The sequence below is a fragment of the Heliangelus exortis genome, chromosome 9, assembly GCF_036169615.1.
Source record: "Heliangelus exortis chromosome 9, bHelExo1.hap1, whole genome shotgun sequence".
In the NCBI taxonomy this organism is placed as follows: Eukaryota; Metazoa; Chordata; class Aves; order Apodiformes; family Trochilidae; genus Heliangelus; species Heliangelus exortis.
The window spans coordinates 8,819,980-8,845,852 of NC_092430.1; the positions used below are offsets into that span (position 1 = coordinate 8,819,980).

At 47.8% G+C, this 25,873-nt stretch overlaps 2 protein-coding genes and 2 long non-coding RNA genes across 9 annotated transcripts in view; 2 read left to right on the forward strand and 2 right to left on the reverse strand.

Moving 5' to 3' along the window:
* Positions 1-25,873, reverse strand: part of LOC139799717 (uncharacterized) — a 328,047-nt gene that overhangs the window by 73,776 nt on the left and 228,398 nt on the right. The gene's annotated exons all lie outside the window — the stretch shown is intronic.
* Positions 1-25,873, reverse strand: part of NGEF (neuronal guanine nucleotide exchange factor) — a 48,790-nt gene that overhangs the window by 2,479 nt on the left and 20,438 nt on the right. The window contains exons 1-13 of one of the 3 annotated variants that reach the window (XM_071751953.1): positions 22,273-22,514; positions 21,084-21,272; positions 20,877-20,977; positions 15,969-16,243; positions 10,159-10,319; positions 9,804-9,956; positions 7,611-7,740; positions 6,784-6,858; positions 4,978-5,067; positions 3,849-4,012; positions 2,664-2,819; positions 986-1,065; positions 461-565 (exon numbers count right to left, since the gene is read on the reverse strand). In XM_071751953.1, the coding sequence (XP_071608054.1) occupies positions 461-565; positions 986-1,065; positions 2,664-2,819; positions 3,849-4,012; positions 4,978-5,067; positions 6,784-6,858; positions 7,611-7,740; positions 9,804-9,956; positions 10,159-10,319; positions 15,969-16,243; positions 20,877-20,977; positions 21,084-21,157 (1,564 nt within the window). In that variant the 5' untranslated portion in view covers positions 21,158-21,272; positions 22,273-22,514. Of the gene's footprint in view, positions 1-460; positions 566-985; positions 1,066-2,663; positions 2,820-3,848; positions 4,013-4,977; positions 5,068-6,783; positions 6,859-7,610; positions 7,741-9,803; positions 9,957-10,158; positions 10,320-15,968; positions 16,244-20,876; positions 20,978-21,083; positions 21,273-21,966; positions 22,077-22,272; positions 22,515-25,873 lie in introns of those variants that run through there. The other 2 variants (XM_071751952.1, XM_071751951.1) reach the window with 2 other exon arrangements.
* Positions 7,734-10,746, forward strand: LOC139799720 (uncharacterized). The gene is made up of 3 exons (XR_011727433.1): positions 7,734-7,867; positions 9,667-10,465; positions 10,603-10,746. It is a non-coding gene; the product is annotated as an uncharacterized lncRNA (long non-coding RNA).
* Positions 19,673-25,873, forward strand: part of NEU2 (neuraminidase 2) — a 39,596-nt gene continuing 33,395 nt past the window's right edge. For 3 of the 4 annotated variants that reach the window (XM_071751963.1, XM_071751970.1, XM_071751964.1), the window contains exons 1-4: positions 19,673-20,024; positions 20,141-20,522; positions 22,658-22,833; positions 23,966-24,070. The gene's annotated coding sequence lies outside the window, so the exon portion shown is untranslated. The remainder of the gene's footprint in view (positions 20,025-20,140; positions 20,523-22,657; positions 22,834-23,965; positions 24,071-25,873) is intronic. The other variant, XM_071751965.1, reaches the window with a different exon arrangement.

Genomic DNA, 25,873 nt, shown 5'->3' on the forward strand with positions numbered 1-25,873 from the left:
AGTTTGTAAATCTAGCCAAGGAGGGCTGCTTGCTCGAGCAGCACCATGTCAGGACAATTGGTTCCAGAAATACCAGCAGAAAGCAGCCACTGCTGCCACAAAGTGCCACCCCAGAGGACACCCAACATGACTGAGTTCACCGGCTGCAAGCGTTCCCCAGAGACTGGGACCAGGTTGCTGTGAAGCATCACCAAGGTGAGGGCAACTCTAGGTTACACCTGGGGGGCTGTGTCAGCACTGCCATGGCTCACAGCCAATGTCAGGGTGCTGTGCCAGCATCGCCACGGCTCAGGGCAGCCAGGATGTGCTGAGTCTTAGGAGGTGCTAGTTCTCCTGGCTGTGGTGTTGATGCCAGGGTCTACCCCTGCCCAGAGAACCCCTTCTGTCTGCTTGACAGCTCAGGGTGGTGCCCACCCTTCCACAAGGATTCCCAGCCCAGCCCCATCCCGTTCCCTGGTACCATCATCCGTCTTGTCCAGGATGTTGAGGACATCAGCCAGCTCTAAGGACAGCTCATCCGGCTGCTGGGCCACGTAGGGGTGGACGCACTGCATCTGTGGGCAGTCTGTGGGGGACAGGGTGAGGGGTGGTGTGGGAGGGAGCCTGCTGCAGGCCAGCATAGAATGGGCAGGTGGGACACTGCCAGTGCTGTGGACAGCACCCCTGACCTGGTAAGAAACCTGCAGCGTCAAGGTGGTGCCCCAGACACCAGGAAAGGGGAGAACTCTATATGGGGAGGCTGTGCATGGCCATCAGAGTCTTCCCCTGAGCAGCTCGGGTGCAGCCCAGCCTGGGCTGGAGGGGAGAAAGGGCAGGGCCAGGCCCAAGGGCATGTGGGCATCGATGGTGGAAACACGAGGGGAGCCCAGGGAGAAGGTTCAGCTTTGGCAGAGGCCTGGGGCTGCCACTGGACTGAGACTGGAGCAGAATAAGGTGCCCTGGGGTAGGGGTGAAGAGCTCCTAGCTCTCATGTTGATTCTCTTACCAACAAGTCTGGATGTAAATGAAACAAACTTGGTTCTCCGGTTTGGGGCCAGTGAAATCATCCAGCGCTTCATTTCACTCCTGTACAAGGGAGACAAACCGAGCCCGTGAGCGTCAAAGAGGCGAAGGGGCCCCAGCCCTGTGCTCCTCATTCTTCCTCTCGTGGCCTTTTCCTGCCTGCTCCCCCCAGGGCCCTGGTCTCTCTAGTGATGCTAGTTCTCTCCCCCTGCCCTTGCACACCCTGGGTGGGACAAGACGGGGCTGCTGCAGGGTTCTTGGTTGGCTGTCCCCACTGCAGCAGGATCCCTCTCGGGGGAGCAGCAGGTGGGGTCCTGGCACCCTCTAACCAGCAAAGGCAGCTCCTGGCTGGGCCAGGTCAACCAGAGACGTTTTCCTGGGGAAAAGTGGTTAGAGGAATCATTTACTCCTGCAGCTTCTGTGCAGGAACATTTAAAGGGCAGAGCTGATTAATCCAGCTGCAGATGGAGCCTGTGGCATAGCAAGGCATACCCGCTCACTTGGGATTCGGTCAGACAAGCCCCCTGTGTGAGCACATGGCCAGATCCAGCACCCTGTTACACAAAACCTGGGCCTGCAGCAGGAGGGTGCAGATTCCTCAAGTGCTGGAGAAGCCCCAGGGCTGGCGCTGCCCCAAGGTTCCCCTCAGCTCAGCCTGTTGGCAAAGCTGTGTGCTGGATGACATACTTGCTGTGGCCATTTAGAAGATGAGACAGGATGCAAGAGCACAGAGCTTCAACTGAGCTGAGGTAAGCCCTGGCCTGGTTTATTGCCCTCCACAGAGTTCCATCTCACAGACGTCACACATGCGTTTGCCCTGCATAACCTGACTGATGTCTCTATTTTCAGCAGAGCAAAGCTGCAGCCATGTGTCAGGGGACAAGGTGCAGTTCCTCACTGAGCTGGGGGCTCATTTTCCTGGTCCCAGTGCTGTGCTGAGGTGGTCGGGGGGCAGCCCCTGGGGCTGCAGCAGCATGTGGTCCCAGCTTGAGGGACATGGGTGGTGAATGCTGGCCTACTGACAGCAAGCTAACATGGGGCTGGGGGTATGCATGCTGTGCTGCTGGTGGTACATGTACACCTGTAACAGCCCAGGCACTGGCCCTAGAGAAGGCTTGGATCAATGAGAAAGCCATACCCTGGGCTGCAAATCAGCCTAGTCTGTTTTAGCACAGCAGAATTGTTTGCCCAGGCTGAGCTTGTATCCAGGGATACAAGGAGGCCCCAAGTAGCAGAAGGGCTGGGGGAGATCAGTATTGGCACTGAGGAAGCAGCAGCTTCTCCCACCTCTGCCTACAAGCAAGAGCCACTTGATTTCACAGGGCTGGTCAGGCACAGCCTTGGTCTTCAGGGCTGGAGCCTGCCTGGTGTGCACCCTGGGTTTTCTGTGGTCTGTGACCATGCCAGGGCTGGTTTGTGGCCTGTCTGTCCCCAAACGCAGTGTGCCTGTGGGTCCCCCACCCTGGATGCTACAAATGCCATGGGAGAGAAACCTGCTCTGGTGACCAGTGCCTCTCAGCAGGTGAGGACAAAGGCAGACTCAGGAGTGTGCTTCTGGGCAGAGGTCTGTGGGGCCAGCCCAGCTGCAGTGGGACCTCTGTCCACCCCACCCACCCTGCTCAGCCCCGAGAGCTGGGGGGCAGGGTGACTGCTGTACTCACTGGGATGATGCCTTCAGCATGTAACTGGCCTCCCGGTCATCAGCATTCTCCAGCAGCCTCAGGATGAAGACGTTGGCCAAACTCTGCCCCTGATCTTCCAGCTCCTCTACCCGAAGAAGTCCCCGGGGAGCCGAGTCGAACACTTGGTACTTGTCTCTGGGAGAGGTAAAAAGAGAAGAGTAGGAAAAACTGCAGTTATCTCAGGAGACTTTGGCTTCCACCACCCAGAACTGCACTCAGGACACAGACTGGGAACCACTGCACAGCAAGAGGAAAACAAGTGTCTTGCTGTGGGAACGGATTAGCGGGTGGCTATGGAAACCCACCGCAAAGCAACTGCCATAGGCATACCACGGGGCCTAGAACAAGTTTGCTTGCTCTGTCCGAGCTCCCCACGTACAAAACACAGACAGTTCCTCCTCAGAGGGGACTCTGAGGCTTAATTCATTCCTGTTTGCAAAATGCCTTCGTGTTTTCTGGATCCTAGCTGCCACAGAAGCAAAACATTTCCAGGCAGGCAGACGCTGCGGTGACACATTTATTAGCGGTGCTGGACGACTGCGATGCTCTCTACCGCCGAGCCCAGTGAAGGCTACAAAGAACCCGCTGTTCTCTGGGACCCATCTGTTTGGGCTGCTGCGTTTCACTCATGTCTAGTTGCACAAGACATATTTCCAAGCGTGATGATGTTCTTCTCCTCCTCCCGGGGCAGATTATACCATGTCAAATACAACTGCCAGCCCCAGGCCTAAATTTATTCCCCTCTGAGCTGCTCAAGTTTTTCAGCCTGCTTTCTGAGAAGCTTAACTGACTATGTCTGAGTTCTTTGTCAGGCAGTGATGAGCCAAAACTCATTTCTTGACAGGAAAACAGGCCTCCTGGGTCAGCTCACCACTTGATGTAGCTCGCTGCCACCCTGCAGACAGTGGTGGATATATGCTGCCTTACCCTGCTGGCAGAACTGTCCTGGAATGTTCAAGTCCTGTTTGCCTTCAGCTTCCAGCTGGAGTGAGCTGTGCCACTCGTGAAGAGCCAACTGTGCCCAAAGGCAAGGTGACTGCTGGAGTGCGGGGGGATACAGGTCAGGCCATGCATGGGGCACAGCAGCAGCACAGCCTGGCTAAACCCAGAGGCATAAAAGAGTAATGAAGTGCTTCAAGTACTATTTCCAATTTTTGCACTCACCCAGGAATTTGCCGGCAAAGTACCAGCAGATCATTGAAAAGGAATAAGTAGATTTCTCTGAAGAGTTTCTTAGTGCGAAGTGTTCGTGATGTCTTTGGACCATTCATTTGCTGCAATTCCCCCTGCTTCAGCAGCCAGCGGGAGTGAGAGATGATGGGCACAGACTGGAAGTGAGGAAAAGACAGTAAAGATCAGGAGAGCTTATGTAGTCAGGATGTTGAGAGCAACAGGAGATGCAGAAGGAAGGGTGGTGAGCTCCAATCACCACAGCTCACTGGATTTGAACACCAGGCTACACCCTGCACAGCCTGATCTGTTTCTTGGAGATCTTGCATTTCAACACCTAGGCTGAGCCTTTCTGGCCAGGGGGACTGACTTTCAAATTACCCTACTTGGCCTTTTGGCTACCATAAAAAAACCAGGCTAAATGGATTCTCACTAGTTGCTTCAGCTGACCAAGTACATAAAAAGGTTACTAAGAAGCTAAATAAGCCCATTGAAGTTTGGGAATCGGACAAATCTGAGAAGCATCTCTACAGTACTTGAGAAGAGAACTGGCAACTTTATACTCCGGCACTGGAGATTCATGGCATAGATTAAATGAGATCTTGTCAGACATCTCTAAATATTAATTGTCATTCCCTGAGTGGAGCCAAAATAGATCATCAGCAGGTAATTAGAGACCAGACGTAATACATAAATGCAGGGATGGATAAAAAAGGTGGGACAGATTCATTTTGATATTTTCCAGCTTTGAAGCGTTTTGCTTCATGTTTTATATTTTCCTTGAATGTGATTTGTAATGTAGCACAATAGCTGAAAGCTGCCCTGCATTTTGAAGAGGTGAGAGGGAAGAGCCAGAACCACGTGCTGGAGAAGGAGCCACCAATTGTGGATGAATGCTTTGATGCCAGTGTGTCACACTTGTGTCCAGGCACAACACATTGGTCTCAGAGTTCACACAGTGCCCACAGCAGCACTGTCCCCTTCACCAGCCCCAGAAGGGAACAGCTGGACCTGGTCACCACAGGACACACATGGAAAGGAGTACACCTGGGCTGCTGCTGCATGTAACACCCACATGCTGCTGGTTTGCTGCCAGCAAAGGGTCACCAGCCAGTGCTTATACCTTGATCTTGAATTCCAGTTTCTTCTGGATGCTGATCATCTGCTCTGTTCGGCTCATCTTCCTGACCCCTTCATTACATGCTTTCACCACCTGGGAAACAGAGTAGAAAGATTTGCCTTCACTGGCCTTAAGCAGGTAAGTGAGAAGAAAGGCCTGATGGTGACAGGGTATGTGCCCTGATGATGGTAAGGCACATGCCTTGACATAACCAAGCCAAGCTCTCCTGTACTGGCAGGTAAAAGAGAAGGGAAAAAAACCAACACTCAGCTGGAAGCTGAATGTAAGAGGACATGTTTGACGGCTGCATTCAGTCACTGAACCAGACAGTATTAAGCAACACTCCTGGTTGCACAGCAAAGGGATCAGCTCCTGACACACCATGTGTCTCATCTTCCTTGCCCCCAACACCTGAAACAAGGTACACATGCAGTATAATACTCAAGAAGAGAATGAAGCTAAAGATCTCTATGTCAAAGATGCAAATGCTGTGGCTCTGCCAGGCAGCACCAGATGCCAAGTCTGTGACACGCCCCAGGGACGTTCATCACACAGAGCCCAGCTGTGTTCTGAGCACAAACTTTTAACTGAAAACCCACAACCAGCATGCAGGCACTACCCTATTACAGGGACCTTAACCTAGATGCCACTGCCTGTTTCATAAGGAGCAACTCTCTTGAGAACTGCCTAGGCAGAAAAATTACTTTGGAGAACAAGCTCCACATTGTGCTCTGTTTCTGCTACTCAAAATCCACAATATCAGGAACTGAAGCCATGATGAGCCTCTCAAACAGGACACCTACAAAGGAAATAAGCACCAGATGATCTCTTTTGTGATGCCTGTAACTAGCTGGACATTAGGCATCTAAATTTCAACACTTACGCATAAGTAACTGTGCAAAGGGAGACTTGACCCCGAGTCACTGACAGCTGAATATAAAAGAGCATTCTTTCATCAGCAGCTGCAGACATCATCCTACAGGAACAGCATTCCTCAGGCTTCTGACCAATGGAAAAAAAACTGGCCAGGTACAGGCCAAGGGATTCTGCAAGTGCTAAGTCATGCAGAATATTCTTCTCTGATAAGGTCTCTGTCTTTATTCCTAGTGATCTCCAAAGCATACATTTCCTACACTAGTTCAGGGCAAGTCCAAGAGCCCATTTTTTCCTAGCATTTCAGTCACAAGTTGCAACTGTTCCTTGAGTCTGACATTCTAGCACAGATAGATAGGTAGTCTGGAGGTGGAATTGCCTTGTCTGGCCATGTCAGGGGCAGCCTGGGAGGAAATCAACCAAGTGCCTTCCTGGTGTTTGGTGCACAGCAGGGCTGAACATCACATCTACCTACTGGCTTCAGGGTAGAGAGCTAAAAGCAGGCCTGAGAACTTAAACTGCTACTCTAGCTCAGAGAAGGAAGTTGTTGTGTTGTAAGAAACCTGACACAGTTGTCAAATGCTGCCTGTTGCAGCTAATTGCATGTCTCCATAGGATCCATCACCTTCAGGTATCTGCAAAAACAGTCTACATTCTTGAAGGCCCCAAGGCAAAATGTTCTCTCTGCCCTTTGCTCCAGCTGAAATATACTGTTAGCAAGGGAACACCTCATTACTGACATTCAAGTGCTGCTAGACTGGTTCATCTTTGACAGCAAGGAAAACTTAAGAAAAAAAAAATTACTCTTGAAATACAGTGACTGGATTCAAAGGGACAGCTCCAGAAGTCAATGTAGTATATAGGTCTTCTCTGGGGAGGAGGGAAAGAAGCACGATGGTTTAATCTCTGATCTTCAGCTAGCTCATTCACACTTACTGTTTCCAGTTCTTTATGGGCATCCAGGGCAGTGCTTTCCCTGTCAGACTTCTCTTCCACTTTCTTCAAAATATTCTGCAGGGGAGGAAAGGCCGGGTTAATTCTGATCCCAGTCTGACAGTGTAGAAAGTCAGTTTGCTAGCCTCAGACTCATCCTAACCACCAGCCTAACTACAGGCCAGGTGACAGAGTATAGTGACTCTCACCTCTTCTTTCCTCTTTTTCAATAAAACCTGTACCCATCTGACCTTACATCTCAAAGGACTACAGTGGGCAGACTTCTATTTTATAAAAATAAATGAATAGCTAAACAATACTAGAGCTGGCACTATTAGTCTAATCCCAGTGGGTAAGCCCATTTGGGACAGAGCTGTTTCCTCATCCCTAGAAGCTTGTCCTCCAGCACAGTGCTGAGAGAAGCTGGCAAAACCTGGTCCCAATCATGACCATGTTGGGCATTACACACAGAGTATTTTCATGTCCTTCAGCTGTTCTGCATTGTGCATCTGTGGGTCAGCATCCTCATCACCAGGCAGCTGGGTTAATGGGTTAATTGTTACTCCTTCTAGCAGCTCCACAAAGTTTCTCCTCAACCCTTTTGCTCAGGTCTCTGGCAAATTCAACACTAATGTGAGAATAGCTTCTGAGTGACTGAAATCTCTTTTCCATAGTTGTTGAGTGTCTGTTTCCACAGAAATGCTTCATCCTTCATTTATCTCTAGGCCTGATCTTGGCTGTCTCTAAGCCTCATTTAGAACGGCTGAATAGAATTCCAGGAATGATCCAGAAGACCTTGGGGAGAGAGCAAGAAGAACAAAAAACCCTACCTGCACCAACAGCTTGAGCCGAGTGATCCTTTGAAAGGGCAGAATCAGGAAAGAAGAAAAGGACAGGCCCTTGCACTTGGGATCCAGCTCCAGCTGAGAGATCACCTCCCGGAAAGCTGGCTTGTCCTGGCTGAGAGGAGACACACAAAAAGTGAGGGCTTCGAGTGCTACCCTGCCTGCAACTCCAGTGTGTGGCTGGTGACCCAAAAACAGCTCAGTCCCAGAGACAGCATCTGCCTGGCCTCTCCTAAGAAGAGGTAAGAGGGGAGGAGAGGACTTGAATGCTTTTAGGTGTATTTTGGTTCAAATCTAGAACTATTTATAGCACAGGGGGAGGGAGAAAATACACTTTTAATGTACAAGCCCTGGTAGTGTTCACATGTGTAGCACATCTAGCTCAGCAGCATACGCTGCGTGCGTAGGTGTGTGTGAATGGGGTGTGTGTCCAAGTAGATGAGTCAGAGGCATAATTATGTATTTTTACACAGTTGGAGCTCTGTGACAAGGTGAAATTCACACAGCCATAAGAACAAGACAAGCCATGAAACAGCTTAATCTTGGCTACTCCTGCCTGCTTAGCTGGGGATGGAAATCATTATCCAGGCTGAGAAGAGCAGGGGCCATGCCCAGCCCTTCCCATGGTGGTGTTTGCAGCAGATGAGGCTCCGTGGGGCTGTGGGCACAGCTTCACAGAGCAGCCCCAGCTGCCATCAGCACAGACAATGCCTCTTGGGCCCTGAGGGGGACTCAGGCTGCCAGAGCCCTGGCTAGCAGCAATAGCACAAATGAGAAGACATTGCTAATTATGCAAAACCTGTCTTTCTCTCGTGTGACTTGCAACCATCCAAGAGAAGCCATTGTTAGTGCTTTTCCCTCCTGGAGCAGGTTCCTGTGTGATGGTGTGACTCACCAGAGCCACAGCAGGACCTGTATGTGTCTGAGGAACAGACAAACAGGGGGACAGTGACACACCTCAGGCTTCCAGTTCAGCTAAGTAAAATTCTTGTGCCAGCTATGGCAGCCTGTGGAAGCAAGTCTGTGCTTTGCAACTTGCTTTTAGGTTCTCCCACAGATAAAAAAATATCACTGCCCTCTAAATTGCTATGTAGGAATACCTCCACCTCCAACAGCTCCTTTTGATGCTCAAGTAACCCAGCCCATTGCTGCTTCACTCCTGAGAGATCCACTACTGGCTCTAAAGCAAACTGTTTATATTCTGCAACTATACTGCTCACCTCTGACTGAAGGAGGCCCTGAAGTACCCTCCTTTTGGAGAGAACAGTTGGCCACATTCAACAGAGGCCCCTCAAAGTGTTGTGCTGTGTTTCTTTTTGTTTTTGGTGTTTTCCCTCAGAAGTTGGAGAGCTGTGAAAGAGAAGGATTAGGGCTTGCTACACCTCTCTGAACCAGCTGCTGCTACTGGGAGGAAGCACAGTGCAGCATGTGCAATGGGCTGTCCTGAAAGAATCCAGGACATTATAACTATAGAAAAATTAATTCTCCTGCTCAAAGACAAGCTTGTAGGGCACTCTTTGTTTTGAGCTGGTGTGAGGGAATTCCTACCGGACCAAAAGACTTGCTAAAATTGAAAAATGTTTCAAAAATATCTTGGATTATATCCTCAGGCCTAGGTAATGTCTGTTTGTGTAACACCAGAATGTGGAGAAAAGAGCTTGGGGTTTTTTTTTAAGATTTTTTTTTTTTCTGGAAAAAAAGAAAAACAACCCACAACACAAAACAAAACCAAGACAAAAAAAACACAAACAAAAAACCCCACGAATTCTCAGCTTTGGGAAGGCCAAATCCCTCACTGAGAAACTCAGGAAAAGAAGTGGCTGTTCTTGTCAACAAAGATCTCTACTATAAGCTTGGCCTTTCAATCTCTTGCCACTACTTTCAGTTTTAAAATACATCCATCTCACAAGAGCATGTCCCCATGAACAACATAAATATTTCCCATAGTTGGGAACTGCTGGCTCTGAATTTCCTTGGTTACCTGCACACTATAGTACCTCAACCTTATAATAAAGCCTTTTAATAGTTTTTGTTTTTATAGGTGCAGTGAAAACTCAGTGAAGTGGAAAATCCTGCTGCTGTACTATCGAGCCCTTTCTCAGAAACATCAAAATTGCAGCTAAATCCATGGCCTGTACAATTTTGAAAAATAATAGAGTATCAAGCACTGGGACTCACAGAAGCTGCTTGTAAGCTCTCTCCTGGTAGGTCTGGTTGGAGACATAGGTGATGTAGACAGAGAAGTGATTAACTGTATGCTGGTAGACAATATCACACACATCCGAGATGACAATATTCTCCTCCACCCGCTGCTCCAGGTCCATCAGGAAGCTAGAGGAGACACCCAGCACTCACATTAATTGTGACCTCTCTGTCCCAGATAATTCTCAGAAGATGCCCTTGGGGTTCAAAGCAACAAATGTGGCCACAGGCTCTTTGAAAAGGCAGTGGGTAACAGCGTGTCATCCCTCCACAGATGAGGTTAGCAAGGGAGAGGCCATGCAGCTGGACACCCTCCAGCAGCAGCTCTTACCGCTCACTGACAGCCATGACATCCAGGACGTTGGAGAAGAGGATGTGTGCCTCAGACTGGTGTAAGATCTTCTTCAGACGTTCGTTCTCCATGAAGTGAGACACCAGCAGATTCAGACTCTTGTAATACGAGGCTTCGGAAGTAACCAGCTCAAACATGGCCTGGGGAGAATCCCAGAGAAGGAGATCAGCAGGTACCTTCTATGGAGAGGCAGATGCAGTGGTAATGAGACAGTCTGTGCTACGCAGAGTTGAGGACCTCCCACCCACCCTGCAGGCTGAGGGCATGGAGGGAGGCAAGCCCCATGGTAAGTGATGGGAATGGGGAAGATTTCCTCCCTCAACCATCATCCCTCTCTCCTTCTATCACTTTCCTAAGTTGTTTGACTACATTTCCTTCCATTGACTCTCTCCAGCAGAATTCTCTCTTTCTCTCATTACACAGAAGCACCCTGATTTTGGGGACCTGCACAAGTAAAAGCACCTCATGGGCTCCCCCTTCCTCTTTCGTGTTTCTCGGGCTCCCTGCTCAACCCTGGTCATGGCCATTTCTGACCCAAGTTCACCAAGCACTGTGACAAGACATGGTAAGCTTTAACTACTATTACCATAAAGTGATCTCCAAATGCCAGCCCTTGATTTCTCCTGAAAAAGAAGTCTCTGGTACAAAGCCTAACTTCCTCAGGCCTGGGATGTGGTCTGGGGAAGCAGAAAGACAAATTGATCATTTGGTTCAGAGATAAATCACAAGTTAATGACGTGAGGATGTAAAACCTCCTGCCCACAGCAGCTGCTACAGGGGCAGTCCACTGTTATCACACAGACCTTACTTACTCTCCAGCCAAGTGTTTGTTGCCTTTGTTCAGAGGTAGATTAAAAAATGATGATTATTTAAACAACTACCCAATCCATTAATTGAATATTCTCCCACAGGCTTGAATAGACTGAAAAAGCATGAGATCCTTCTAACATCTCTTGGTGAAGCTGTGTCTTTGGCTCCTCCTCCTGGGCTGGCCCGTGCTGCCACTATTGAAAGAGGAACCTTTTGGAAGCCCAGTGAAAGTCTTGCTTCCTTGAAAGTAAAACTGCTTTGATCCACAAGCCCAAGCTCCCCTACTGCCCACCACTCCTCTGCTGCACCAGGGTGGGCAATTTGGAGACAAGTCCCAGAGTTCTGGCTCTCAGAGGCTGCAGAGGCCGAGATAAGAGTCAAGAAGACCCAAGGGAGCAGCAGGTAAACGCAGTATTATGTCCTGTGCCTATAGAAAAAATATCTTTCACATTAGCTGAGGGGTCTGTCTTGTGGCTTGGTTGTTCTTTTTGCCTTGGTTATTGTTGGCTTTATTTTTTTTTTTTAAACAAATGATTTAAACTCTAAAGAAATAATGAAATCCATTGTGAAATTACAAGATTCTGATTTACAGGGGACACCAGGAAAGTCAAGAACATCTCCCCTGATGGAGAGGAGACCCTGGAAGCATTTGCCACTGCACGTGGAAGGCACAAGTTTCTCAAGTGACCAGGGACCCCAATGCCTTCTCCAAGCAGCCCAGATTGCTCTTTCCCTTTTGAATGGTAAGTATGAGCTGTAAACCATCTATGCAACCAACTAAGTAATGGAATTATGTGATCTCTGTGGAATAATTGAAGCTAGTTCTAAGCAGTCACTACAAAAAAAAAAAGGAAAAAAAAAAAAAGAGCATGAGCTTCTGGTTCCAGAATTGCAAAAATAGTAAGGAAAAAAAACTGAACTAAATGTCAGTTGATGTAATGCTATCTTCCTGAGTCTACAATGAAACGAGCTCTTGGAAATATGACCACTGTTCCATCAGTCCTCTAGGCCATTGACTTCATGAAATTTCATAGTCTCATAAAAGCTGTGCTAATAATTTTCATTGCTTACCTTCTGTCAGAAACTGAGAAAGGAAAAGGAAATTTAGAAGATAAAAAAGGAAAACAATTGTCTCTGAAGACAGGTGTAAGTAAACCTACAGGCTAAGTTCTTGTTGAGATAATATGATGTTTTATTGCACAGATTGGAAATATCTGTTCCAATTAGCCCTGCCTTGCATGGAAAACACCAGGTTAGTAGGAGGAATTCTGGTCTAGTTGCTAAGGGATGTTGTTCTGAACCATTGCTACAGCATTGGCTGTGACCAGAACTCAGACCTGGCTGCCTTCATGGGGCCAGTCTGACATCCACCTGCCAGAAGGACAAAGTCCATCACAAGAGCTCTGGAGAAAGGCACAGCAAATTTGGAGGTCTGAAATCTAAAGTTTGATCCAAGAGGGAAAGTAAATTAAATCTTATTTGGACACTTTTGTGAAAATGGAACAAAGAAGGAAGACCACCTATGTGTCAAACACCCTCCTCCACACAGAGACCATGACACCAGTGCACACAATCAAGTCCCTCTTTTCCTGAAGCAAAGAAAATGTTCAGAGTGGCAGCTCTCTGATTTAAGTTGACACCATGATGTGGTGCAGATTCACCTGTTTCTGCTTCTTTTTCTAACACCAAAGTGACCCAAATTGAAAATAATACTTGGCAAAAACCTTATCAAAGCTTATCCATCTTAGCAAAATGGGATCAGTTCAAAGACTAAGAATATTCTGCTAAGCTATTTTTATCAGTAAATTGTTTTTGGTGAGCTCCACTCAGCTTGGAATCTCCTACAACACAGAAGAACACAGCACTGGAAAATCAATATAGTTAGTGAGCAGAAAAGAACAAAGCAAAGAAACTATAGAGTAAATAAAACAAGAAGAAACTGAAAGGTAGTGAACTGAACTAGGAAGGAGGAATAAACTAGAGCCACCCCACAAAAAGGCCATACCAATAGCTACTTTAAAGTTTATGCTGAACAAAGTTTCACTGATTGAATGTTGTTCCTTCTAATTTCTGTATTGCTACCTCTTCAGAACCTAGTGCCTTGCTGACAGAATTTGGCTTAACTCAAATCCCATGTGCTATGCGTGTTTTCTCTCTTGTTGCTTGCTGCTCCTGCAGCATACATGTTTGTCTGTCATTTACTCCACGTTGGCTCTATGGCAAAACCCAATGAGCATTTCTTTCAGATTGTTCTTTTTTGCATCATTACATTTGCTCTTTAATTCAAAGAAAGCCCTTGGTGATTCAAGTTTTGCACTGTTTGTTGCTAAACAGATGTCTGGATAATTAAAACTACCCTATCAATGACTTAACTTATCAAAGATAATTATGCAGCACATAATTTCTGAATTTCCCTGACCTCTGTGGTCTGTAAATCTTTTGCTTTTTCTTTTGTTCTCTTCTTCTCCATTTGCACCTACTTTTTTTGAAACCCTTACAGTTGTTTTACATCTTTCTGCTCTCATATTCACTTCAGATGAAGAAGGCAAGTGTGGCAGAGGCCATCACTGTCTGAATTCTGACTGAGTTCCCAGGGCTAATGGGCTATATTGCAACATTCCTTTTGCTGAAACTGCTGGGGCTGGACATGCTTTTTGGCTGTTGGTTTGGTTTGTTGGCTGTTTTGGGTTTTTTGTGAGTTTTCTCCTTCCTGCATTTCCATTTTCTGGTTCATTTCTTCCAATGAGGACAATGACAAATTGCCTTCCATGACACTTTTCACCCATCCATTGCTCTTCCGGTCAAATTTCTCATTTTGATGTTTGGCAAACACCTGTGTCCTTTTTTTGTGTCCTTTTTTTAATCTTGTGGTGATAACCTGCTTAGTCATTTTTTATCATTGCCAGTAACAAAGATTGGATCCCTCTTCTTGTCTCCCTCATTTTGCAGATTACTGCATGTGAACAACTTTTTCTCTGCCTGTTTAAGCCATCACAGCTGTGGTTGTGTTCCCTTCCTCAGCTGTAAACCAGGGTGCTTGCTTCAACTTTGTTTCTACTTAGAGTCATAGAATTGGCTGGGTTGGAAGGGACCTCTGAGATCATCAAGTCCAACCCTTGATCCACTACTGCTGTGGTTACCAGACCATGGCACTGAGTGCCACATCCAGTCTCTTTTTAAATACCTCCAGGGACGGAGAATCCACCACTTCCCTGGGCAGCCCATTCCATATACTGATATTCCATATACTGAGGATACTGATATTCCTCCCTGTGGGTCTAACTAACACTCTTGTTCTACCTCTCCTGGCTGAAGAGCTTGCAAACTCTTCTAATCCCTGTGTTTAACACAGCTATGAAAATAAAATGGGTCAGGAAGGTATGATTTTGTCTGTAAGACAAAATTTTGTCTGTGAGACTCCAGAGTTTTTGCTGCATTGTACTACAGGTAAATTTCTCTAGTCCTCCTTCATGAAGATGAACACTTTAGAGTCACCTCCTCAAGCTCTCACATCCAGCTCACACTCCCAGTTCATATCCAGGAGAAGTACAGTTCCAGTGCTGCAGGAGCAGGCAGTGATTGCTTATAGTGAGGCTGAATTCAACATCATTCCTGTAATTGCCTCAGTGATTCCTCCAGCCCTCCTTGTTTCCTGTCCCTGACTCTTCTCACGAAGCAGATTCTCCACTATACCTATTCAATGTTCAGCCAATTTCTAATCTCTCGCTGTGCTAATCCCAGAACAAACAGGAAGAAAATTCAAGCTCTGATAAACTCACTTGAGGGGAAAGCATAGCAGCTCTTTAAGGCAGGCCTGTCCCATCTCCATCTGCTTTTTTTCTCTCATTATTTATGCAGAGATGAAAATTCAGCATGCTTAGTGCTGGGGTTCAGCAGCAGTGAGATTTTTTCCTTAAAACATCTGCAGGTAATGAACGTAACTCAACAGAAGTGGCAGGCTTTCAAATATATAATCCAAACTTTTACGAAAATGTTTCTCTGTAAAAGACTCTTTGTTTAGAAGCCAAAAGAAAAAGAAAAGCTTGTCATTTTTCAGATGCCACACTGTGTTTGTAATGTCAGTGGTTAGAAGTACCACGTTTTGCCAGGTAAACAGACCAAAGATGGAAAAAACCCGTGCAGAAGAAAACCATGGAAAAGCAGCTAATAATTTGATCCACCTTCAGCCACAACCCTGCCACAGGAAGAGGCTGTGCCTGTCAGCCCAAGCTACCCCATCTGCAAGGTACAAGGCTGAATGCTCATCAGCACTGCTGGCTACAAACGCAGTGCTGAGCATTGACAGAGCGCACGCACGCTCCCTGCACTGCCCAAAATAGCAACCAGTTGTAAACTGCTGTGTGACTGATGTTTGCATTACTCCCACCCCTTTCACTGTTAGAAGCAGCCCTACAAATTAGCAGCTTATGACACTGAAACAGTGACATCACTGCGCTGTATGGCTAAAATACAATTATACCTGTCATGATTTTTTCCTGTTTTGCGTAAGGCTCCAGGTAATATTTAAAATAAGGAAGCTCATCAATCTCTATTTCTTTTTTTTCCAGTTACTGACATCATATTTTACACAGATCACAGCTAATAGTTGAATCCTTCTAAGATTCCTGGTGAAAAGTATGTATCCTGCTAGTCACTTCAGAAGAGGAAAACCAAACGGTCTCCTGCAAGAGCCTCCTCATTATCCCTCTCTTCATTTATAAGTTGTTCCTGCCACTGAATCAGAAATCCAAAAAGTTCTGTTTTGCTACAGAAATGTCCAGCAGCAACAGCATCTAGAACAACACCTGTAGTTTCAAAAAAAAAACAGTGGGTGGTGCTAACCAATGCGACACAGAAAAGGAAGGCTTACTGTGACGTCTATGAAGCTTTCAATCTTAAATCCTGATAATTTGACTTAATTCACTCTTGCCCTTTTCAGCAGCAACCCAGCTAAGAAATGCTCCAGCTTCCCCCATTACCTCCTGCAGTTTGATCTCATCTGGCTGGAGGATGCTGAGGACCCCGCTGCTCTGGATCTCGGGAAGATCCTGCCATAAGTTGAACCTGGAGTTGGAGTTCCTCAGCAGACTGATTTGTGGAGGAGCTTTGCTTTCGGTGGCACTTGAAGGTTCTGCTTCGGATGAGGTTTCCTCACTGGGTGAACTCTCTTCGGGGTCTGTCTGTGAATCCTGCAGTCTTCTGGTTTCAATCTCCTCACGCGTAGATTTGTCTCGATATTCTTGGTACAAGAGCCCTAGAAGGCAACATTAACAGGTCTGAGAGGTTACAGCTGAACAGAGCTGAGATGTATTGTAGGAGAGGATATTTGGTTTGCATTAGTTCACCTCAGCAGAGGTGAGAGAGATCCCTGCTGCGCTGAGCAAAAAAAGCCTGTGGCAGCCTTCCTATTTGAGCCACCAGTGAAAACTATAAATGGAAGGCCATTTCTAAATCTGAAGTGTTGTCAGCAATCTGCTCTCACAAAACATTTAGTAAACACAGTCAGATGAATTCGAGATCAATCAGAAGACATAAATCAAGCAGGTTTTAACTTGCTAGGTTTTTAAATGCTTTAAAACTTTTATTTTCTCTGCAATATTAGGATGCTATGAGTTATATAGCTCAATAGGTATGTGATAGCGTGTCTGGAAAACTAATACTGCACACCCCAAAACTGCTTTGGAGGAGCAATTTGAAGGCTCTGAAAATCCCCCTAGGAGGAAACACTGAACAGCTCTTAAGGCTTTAGACAGGTAAAGCACTGAGACAAGAAGCAGTGGGTTCCAGTTTATTTTGATACTGACTTTGTGGTTAGCCTCAGATGCGTCCCCCTCCCTGACAGTGTCAGGGGACAGGTCAGGTGGGGCTTGGAGCAACCTGGTCTAGTGGAAGGGGTCCCTGCCTGTGGCAGGGGGTTAGACATGATGACCTTTAAGGTTCCTCACAGTCTGGGATTCTGTGCCGCTTAATTTTATTCTGTTTTCCTTCTCAGATTCTATGATGACTGAAATTACTAAATTAGCATGCAAAAGGTACCTGGATGCCACAGCACCAAAGGAAGGGCTACGAATTCACACCATCTTGCAGCACATCAATCACACGAGGTGTCTTCTGAGTTTGTTACTAACTTTAGGAGCAGATGAAATGGCCCAGAATTTGCCACTGCTCCTGATCTCAACTGGCGACACAAAAAGGTAGGAATCCTGAAATTCTCCACCCATCTTTAAGAGATCCTTTGTGCCTCCTAGGGCTTGCTAACTATACCCACCTGAGCCATCTGTAGGACCGAGAATATTAATTGTTTGAGCATAAAATGCTCAATTTGTAAAAATTGAGCATTTACAAACAATTTGTAAAAATTGTTTGAGCATAAAATGTAATTTAGAAGATTTAGAAGAGAGCACAAGCCTGTTCTGTGCCACTCTCCTCTGCTACTCAAATTGAAGGAGCACAGCTTATGTTATCTCTCTCTTGGTTTGCGCTTGAACTGCAAAGTGTAATATGAATGAATACAGAGAAAAGTCCTTGATGTTAAATAAAAAAAAAACCCTAGGTAATTTGTCTAAATCTTGGGGTTTAAAATCTATATACTCACATGTACTAAGGGTATTTATCTCAGAAGCAGAGTTTGTGTGTAATAAGATGAGAGACAACTGGGCCAGGGGTTTGTCCAGGAAGGACAAAAATGTAGATGTTCCTGCCTATTAAACCTCTGGACCAGTTTTCACAAGGCTCTGTACCAGTTAGTGTTGAAAAGTGTATCAGAAATATGTTGGGGGAGAGTGCAGGCCGAAGGACACAAGTACTGCAGTCTGTGAGCCCACCCTGTTCTCTGTTCTCCCTGGAAAGACGTTCAGCACTGGATTAAAATAGCAATCAGAGTAGCTGTGCCTAGGAAACAGCACAGGCTTCTGTTAGCTTCCTACACCATAACCCAGGAGAGGAGACTTCCCCTGAAGTTTTGCATGCTGCTGCTCCTTACATAATTTCTCTCTGCATCAACTCGGCTGATGCGGCTTTCCTGTGCATTTCTGCCTGCTGTTCAGCACTGGGGAGGGTGCTGAGCCTGGGGTGGAAAAGCTTCTTCAGGAACAGAGTAGAGAGCCTGCAAAATCAGAGCTGTTTTCAGTAGTCCTGGTCTGTAAGATCAGGCTTGTGATTGGAACCCTGGTGGAGCATGGAGTATTTTGTGTAAAGGGGATTTAGTGTCTCTTGTGCAGATCTGGAGAGCAGCCCTACAGAAAAGAGCCTCCAGATAAATTTCCCCCTTGCTTTTAAAAGAAATCCAGATAAAATTCAGACAGTAAACAAAAATAATTATAACATATATAATAATGATTATTATACTATTATCCAGATAATAAAAAAAATGCAGATAATGAAATTTGATTTTGTTTCTAGGTTACTTGTCTGACAAACCCAACAGATGAGCCCTACAGAGCCTCCCATGGAAGGCAAAGGCAAATATGGCCACAGGGAGATCTGGTGGACTAAAAGCACCCACTACCAGAACTGGTTTGAAAACGACAGCAAGGTAACGCATTTTGAGGAGGGAGATGAAGGCAGGCTGGCTGAAGCTCTTCCACAGATAGCAATATGGGGATGAAGCAGAAAGGTGATACCAGAGGAAAGACAGGTATATGCTCAGGCAGAAGAGGGGTAGGAAGAAACAAAGAGGTATGCGCTAGCAAGAAAAAAGATTTTCTCACTGTCTTGGTGTAAAAGGTCCATCCATTTCTCAGTAAAGAGGTTACAAGAGGAAGAGCAAAGGCTTAGATGGGAGAGAGGGGGAGAGAAGCCATGCAAAAGCCTACTCTAGATGAAGCAGAAGGTGGTCAGGAAAAGAATACACCTAGGAACTGACCACAAAGAAGCTGAGATCAGTAGCTGAATGTGACTGGGAAGACAGGATGTAAACCTGTACGTTTAGTAAGTGAACAAGTACAGAGACCTGCACAAGCTCCATCCATTGCTTCATGTCCCAGCTGTCCCTGCTGTGACCTGGCCAAACGTTAATCGTGTGGTGTGGTCTGAGCACGGCTTTAGTGTTGCCTCCTGACTTCAGTAGTTACGGCTGATCTTCCTAAGGGTGTTTATAAAGTTTGTACAGTATATAACAGACACTTCCCTTTGTGTTTACGCCATTTAATTTTGCTGTCAGTCTCCCTTCCCAGCTCTCTCAAAAACTGGGAAGGGAATTGAAAGACTAGTTACTAATTGTGGAAAATGCTCACGTTAGAGACTTCTCTGTGCTCTTAAAGTAAATGCTATTACAATGAAACCTATGTAAAAACCTCAGGAGGTCCGGAGACCTTTTCTCTGAAGTTCTCTGCTCCAGTTTCAGGCAAAAAGTCCATTAATGCCTCAAAGGCAGGAGGGAGGGAAGGGACTGTGTGTGCTCCAGGCATTTGAAATGACCTCTCTGTCGGGGATTAGCATGGCATCTCAGGTTGTCAAGACCCTTTCTCCTCCAACAAGGTGCAACAGACCTTTTGTGTGCAGTTACACGGAGGCATGCATGGCTATCACATGGGTCCCTTCCAATATACAGGGGTATATATATATATATATATATATATGTCTATATATATATATGTATATATAAATAAATATAAATTAATATAGCTGTTGGGTTGCTCAGAAGTCCTGCTGGTTTTAGTATTTTTATCATGCTTCTTAGCAGCACAGTCCCAGTAAACTGACAATATATTGGCACATCTGCCCTGGGAGATGAGTACATACACAACCAATAACAAATCCAGCAACATCCATCAAATTGCTCACCACTTTGCTCCAGAAGACTTCAAAACCTTGTTCTGCCTGACAGACCCTGGCAGGATGTGGCTGGTTGCACACCAGCCTTTCACCCCAGCACTGTCCCAGTGGCTTCAGGTGCTCCAGGAATCAGCCCTGCCCACCGCAACCTGCCACCAAACTGCAGATGCTCTCCTTTCCCACTGACAGCACAAGAAGCTGCCTCATTCCTGCCAGAAAGGTTCACCTTGCTGCTCATGAGATCTGTCTGATTTTTCCAGGTAAAGTGCTACATTCCTTCCCCCTGGTATTTCGCAGTTTTATTTCTTAAAATTGTACAGAACTTTAAAAAGAAAGCTTCTGTATTCCCACCTCGGGATGGGTTTTAACTTTGCAGTTGCCCAAATCTCGCTGAGGAATGTCGCAGTTCAGATGTGGGGAACCAAGAAACAAGCTCTGAAGGTCCCCTATGCATCCCACAAGAAAAAAAATTCAAAAGCACCACAGGAGCAAAAGCATAGCAGTCCTCGCCTCCACAGATAACCTCAGCTCTGCCTTTCTAAAGAGACCACAAATTATAAAATAACTTAACTCTTCTGGCTGCAAACGTGGTTACAAACACAGGCTGACCCCAGTGGTACAGCTCATGTTCGTCAACAGCGTCCGCGCCGGTGCTGACCCCAGAACTTCAGTCTCACGCCTTTTTGAGCACGCAAGATCAGATTTCCGCAGAAAGCTGGCTGTAGCCTGACCGACTGACTGCTTCGTAATAACAACAGGTAATTGTTACTGACGAATAGAGCTAAAGCTGTTCGGCAGCAGGGTTAAATCTCCTCTTAGGCAGCGTGCAAACCTGACGCCCCTGAAGCCAGCAGAAAGCTCCCGCCGCGGCCGCGGTTACCGAGTTTTACACCGAGGGCGAGAGGTTTCCCCGCCGGGACGGTGCTGGGTTACCGCCTCGCCTTCGCTCGCTAAACGCTGCCGGGCTGGTGGCTCCGAGGCCGGGAGAGGGGGCTCGGCCAGGTCCCGGCCCGCTGCGGGAGCGGGAAGGGAAGCGAAGTTGAGTGGGAGCGAGGCCAGGGGACCCTGGCCGATACCCGGCGAGGGACAGCGGGGCGGGTGCGGCTCCTTACCGATGTGCTCGATGAGGTTCCTCCAGGAGTCGGCCGTCATGGGGTGGGCGGTCGGCGTTGTCCCGGCTGCGGGGCTCTCCTCAGCGGTCGCGGCAGGCTCCCTGTGTCAAACCCCCGGGGGCACCCTTAGCGCGGCAGCGAGGCGGCGAGGCAGCCCCTCCGCGCCGGGATAGGCCCCTCCGCCTCCCTGCCCCTTGCCCCGCTCACCTGCCGGGCTGTCCCGCCGATCCGTCCTGGTCTAGGGCGCAGGCGGCGCTGAGGGCTGCGGCCAGCAGCTCCATGGCCGGCGGCGGCAGGCGGCTGCTGAGCAGCTCCGGCGGCAGCGGCGGCAGCGGCGGCGCGGGGCTGGGGCAGTCCGGGAGGTTGCCACGGTAACGGGGGTAGGAAGGCAGCAGCCTGCGGTAGGAAGGAGAAGGGAGCTTCAGCCACCCCCGAGACGCCCCCGCAGCCCCCCGACAGCCTCTGAGCCCCCGAACCCCCTTAGAGCCCCCGAACTCCCTCAGAGCCTCCCCAGTTACCCCAGAGCCTGATCTCAGTCCTCTCTCCCCGTCGTCCCTCCTGGCTTTTCCACCAAAATCTCCGATAGCCCCCTCAGGGGCTCTCAAATGCCCTCAGAGCCTTCCCAGACCTCCTCAGAACCCCCTCCGGCACCACTCCTCAGAAACCCCCTATAGAGCCCCCTCGCAGCCTCCCCTTATACCTCCCTCGGGCTCTCACAGGTCCCTCGGAGCCCCTCACAGCCCCTTTCAGTGTTCCCAGCTCTCCTCCGAGCCCTCACAGAGCTCTGCGGAGCCCCCTCAGCCTTTTCTAAATCCCTCCCGAGACCCCTCGAAGCCCGCTGGAGTTCCCCGACTCCGGTCACACAGAGCCCCCCGCAGCCCCCTCGGTGTCCCCAGACTCGACCCTCGGAGCTCCCATCCGACCCCTGAGTCCCCTCACAGCCCCTCAGAGACTCTCAGTACCTGCAGACCCTCTCAGAGCCTCCAAATTCCTTTTTAGCCCCTACAGACCTCCGAGTTCTCCCTGCCCAAACTCCTGTCTCACAGCCCCCGACCCCTGCAGCCCCCCACCCTGTGCCCGCCACCCCTACCCGCGGAGACCTCCTCAGCCCCTCGGCTCCCCTCCGGCACTCCAACGCAGGTCCCTCCTCCACCCGGGAGGCTGACTCCCTCCTCCCCAGGGCTCCTCCAAAAGGCAGCAATCCCTGCCCCAGGGGCTCCCCACCTTCGCAGGCACCCCTACCTCCATCCCCCCCTGCGCTGCTGCAGGGAGGCTCCTTTCTCAGAAGCACCTTCTCCATCCCCTCCCTCCCCAGCAAGCACCCACGCACCCCATCCCACCCCATGCCCCAGCCCGTCTCCTCGATGCACAGCCCCCCCCCTCCACTGGCACTGACCTCTCCTCCCTCAGGCCCGGGGCAGAGTGCTGCCCCCCATCCCCTGCCCCTCTCTGCCTATGTGCAGCTGAGAAAAAAGGAGAAAAAGGGGTGGGAGAGAGGGGCTCTCCTGAACTGCTTCCAGAGCTGCTGCATATGGTGCGTTTTCTTCTCCAGGAATGTAAACCCTGAGATGGAGGAATGTAACTGGGAAACTCAGCCTAATCCCTCCTGCCAGGAGATGCACCCCCCAGTCAGCCCACAGGACCGACCGCTCTCCTCTCCTCCCCCAGATCCCCCTTCTCTCCCTTCTCCCCTTCCTTAGTGTCGCTGTTTCCATAAGGATATGTTGTCTCATTTAGGCAAGTGTCTCAGGACTCAACGATTTGTGTCTGTCTCTGTTCAGGTAATTGTATTTCCTCCACAAGGATAAATCCTCTTGAGCTCCAGAGTGTGGCTACACGCTCGGGCTGGTTTGAGTGCTTGCAGACAGGATGGGTGCAGCTCTACCTGACACGTTAGTAACCCCCAGCAAAAAACAACGAACGTCATCTGCACCACATTGCATGTGAGGAGTTAACAGTGAGAAATTGCTCAGCTATTCCTTGCTTTCTCCCTGTTGCATAAATAACTGTGTTTGTTTTCTTTTTTTCCCTGTACGTGATAACATAATTTATGCAATAACATAAAATCAGTGTGCTGGTCTGGATGTAAAGCACTGTTTCCTTTTCATCATCTTTATATTGTGTTTGCTAAACGATACATTGGGATAGCTCCCAGTCAGCACATACATTTAGAAAAACTCCCTGTGCTCCTGTGAACTAGATCTTGATCTGTCACACGGGAGAGGTTGGCCCTTAAGTCATTAAGAGGCAGAATGAGAGAAGAAAAATATCTGGAAATGTCAGTGGGGGGGTTTGAGGACTCAGAGAAGACTGTCAGCACACTTTATGTCCAGTCCTGGACTGGGAGGGCTGAAGGACCAGGGAAAAGGAGGGTGAGAACTGGAGCCTCCACTTAGGAGGAGGGAAAGGAAGACAGCCTGAGAGCTGGGGCAGTGCAGGGAAAGATGGGAGATGGTCAGTAGGGTTATCAGCCCCCAAACATGGGGTTAGGGGGTTTGGGGAGACAGGTGAGTCGGAGGGCAGCCCGAATCTTGTAGAAGGACAAAGCAGCAGATGCCATCTGAAGCTCTGGCTAATGACTGACATTCTGGTGGCTTGCTGCCAGGGCAAGAATATTGTCAAGGGTTTTAGTAAGTGGGTGGGCTTTCTTAGCAAAAAGCTTCTTAGAAAAGAGGAGGGAGGATATTAAGAGCCCAAACCTGTTTGTTCTCTTGAATTCAGGAGGAGTGGGGATGCTGTTTGCTGGTTTCTAAAAAGAAGGACCTAGAGCAGAAGGGAGTTGTCCTTAGTGCAAAAAGGTGAGTCAGTGCATAAGCTCTTGCTGCCACTGCTAGAATAAAGATATATCTAAATATAACTTTGGGGTGTACTTATTAAAAAAATATCTTTCAGAGATAGCATTAGTTGTTTAACTGACTCAACCCCCTCACATTGCTTTGCTCCCATGGGTTAAATCTGCTGCAAATTGAAATTTCTTTTTAGAAGTCTCTGGGTCATGGTATGAAAAACATTTAAAAATAGAAAGCATCTTTTCAAGATTCCATAACTGTTTGGTAATTTGATCCTGCCTGTCTTCCTTTTTCCTTCAGATTTTCCAGAATAATGTAACTGGAAATAATGCAAATGTCAGAGACGAAAACCTGAAAAAGGGAACTAAAAGTAATAATGATAAAAAAGTTGGAAGCTTTGGAGAGGTGAGAGCACCAACTTAAAGTGAAATGCCCCCTGTGGCCACGGGGGGCCACAGCTTGGATTTTAATGTCTCAGAGCTGTTTCACTGTGTGGCAATGATTAATAGGTTGTTTTTCCTTCCTTTATAGCTTTTTTCATTTTAACTGTAATTTTGTCTTTTGAAAGTGTTGCTTTGTCTTCCTTTCCAGGCTTATTTTTATGCTTCATGTTGACATAAGCAGAACAAGTGCTTAAGAAATTCTTTTCCTCCCAAGTGAGGTGACAGAGCTCTGGGAGCTCTGAGCTCCCTAAGCTCCCAGTACTCTGGGACTGCAGTAAGATATTTAGTGATATTAAAAAATGGTATTTAGCAAGCAGGAGATATTTTTGTCCTACAAAAGTTTTCTGGGTTTTTCAGAGACTGCTTTTCTGTTTGGGGACAAAACAGAGAGCTTTCCAAGTTTGTCCTGAAAAACAAAGGAAAGCAAACAAGTGATTCCCTCACAGCTATCTGGTGGCTGGGATGTTCCTGCTGGGTGTGTGGGATCCAGGTGGCTGTGCCATTCTCTCACATCCCCCATGTTACTGCCTGTCCAGGGCAGATCAGTCTCTCTTCTGGGAGCTTCTCTGTTTTTTCTGTCATCACTGGGTAAGGTGCTTGAATTTGGTTAATGCCTTATTTGCCAGATCCCACTTCAGGTCAATCAAAACTGGACTATTTCTGCTAAGTAGAATAGTTCCACTATAGTTTAGTTGCCTCTTTTTTCCTCCCTATTTCCATGGTTATTAGGACATTGAGTGCAGTTTAAGCTGCCCTAGTGGCTCAATTCCACTTCTCTCTCAGCTCCCTGAGGCAGGTTTCTTCCTCCGCTTGTATGCCAGCACTCATGCTCATCTCATTCTTGGTGAGCAGGTTTGGGCAGCTAAACTGGTGGAAAATTATTCATTTTTCTGGGGATAGAACTAGCTTTGTGTGTGCTTGGCTTGTCTCCTTGTAGGGTGAGCTCAGTGCGAGTGCCAGCAGAGAGGAGGTGGCAGACAAGCAGATGGATGGCAGGACCATGGCAGTGGCACCTTGGATTATTTTACACTGCTGCGGAAATGCAGGCTCAGGCAGAAGTCCCTGCTTCACCTAATCTTAACCACCCAGGCAGAACTGTTGAGGGGATTTTATGTTGAAGAAGAAGGGTTTGTTTGTTGTTTTTTTTTTTTCCTCTCATTGTATCAACAATCAATTTGATCCGGAGCATAAAAGCTTCCCTTCACATAATCACAAGTCAGTAAAACATCAGGGTGACAAAAGGGTTTTCTAACAAAAAGGCCCTATAGGTCAATCTAAAATTCCCTGCCTACTTGCAGGGGGAAAGAAAGAACCTGGGTTGCTAGAACAGCTCCAAATGGTTACCCCAACACCAGCAAGCGGTGCTGCATGCCCCATGCTTTTCTTTGTGACAGAAGCCATGTGGTGCCCTGACAGACCAAAGCCCAGTTTTCTCTCAGGAGTTCCTAGATCCCCAAGAACACAGGCCCTGGTAGTGATCCTCACGGCCACCATTGGGTGGCCATGCTCTGGCTGATGTGGATCATGACCATGGCTCAGTTCTCCGTGAGCAAAGGAGAGTGGGGTTGAGCTTGTGTAGGTTCTGCAAAGAAGGGGTGGCTGCAGACTGTTGCCGGCTTTGCTGTAGGTCTGTTGGAAAAGATTGTAAATGGTGGCTGACCTGGTCCATAGATGTATTAAAAATTTGACTACTGGTGTGAGTTTATAATTAGTTTATGACAATTATTTCATTTAAGTGATGTTTGGGGGATGGTTTTCCAATTCT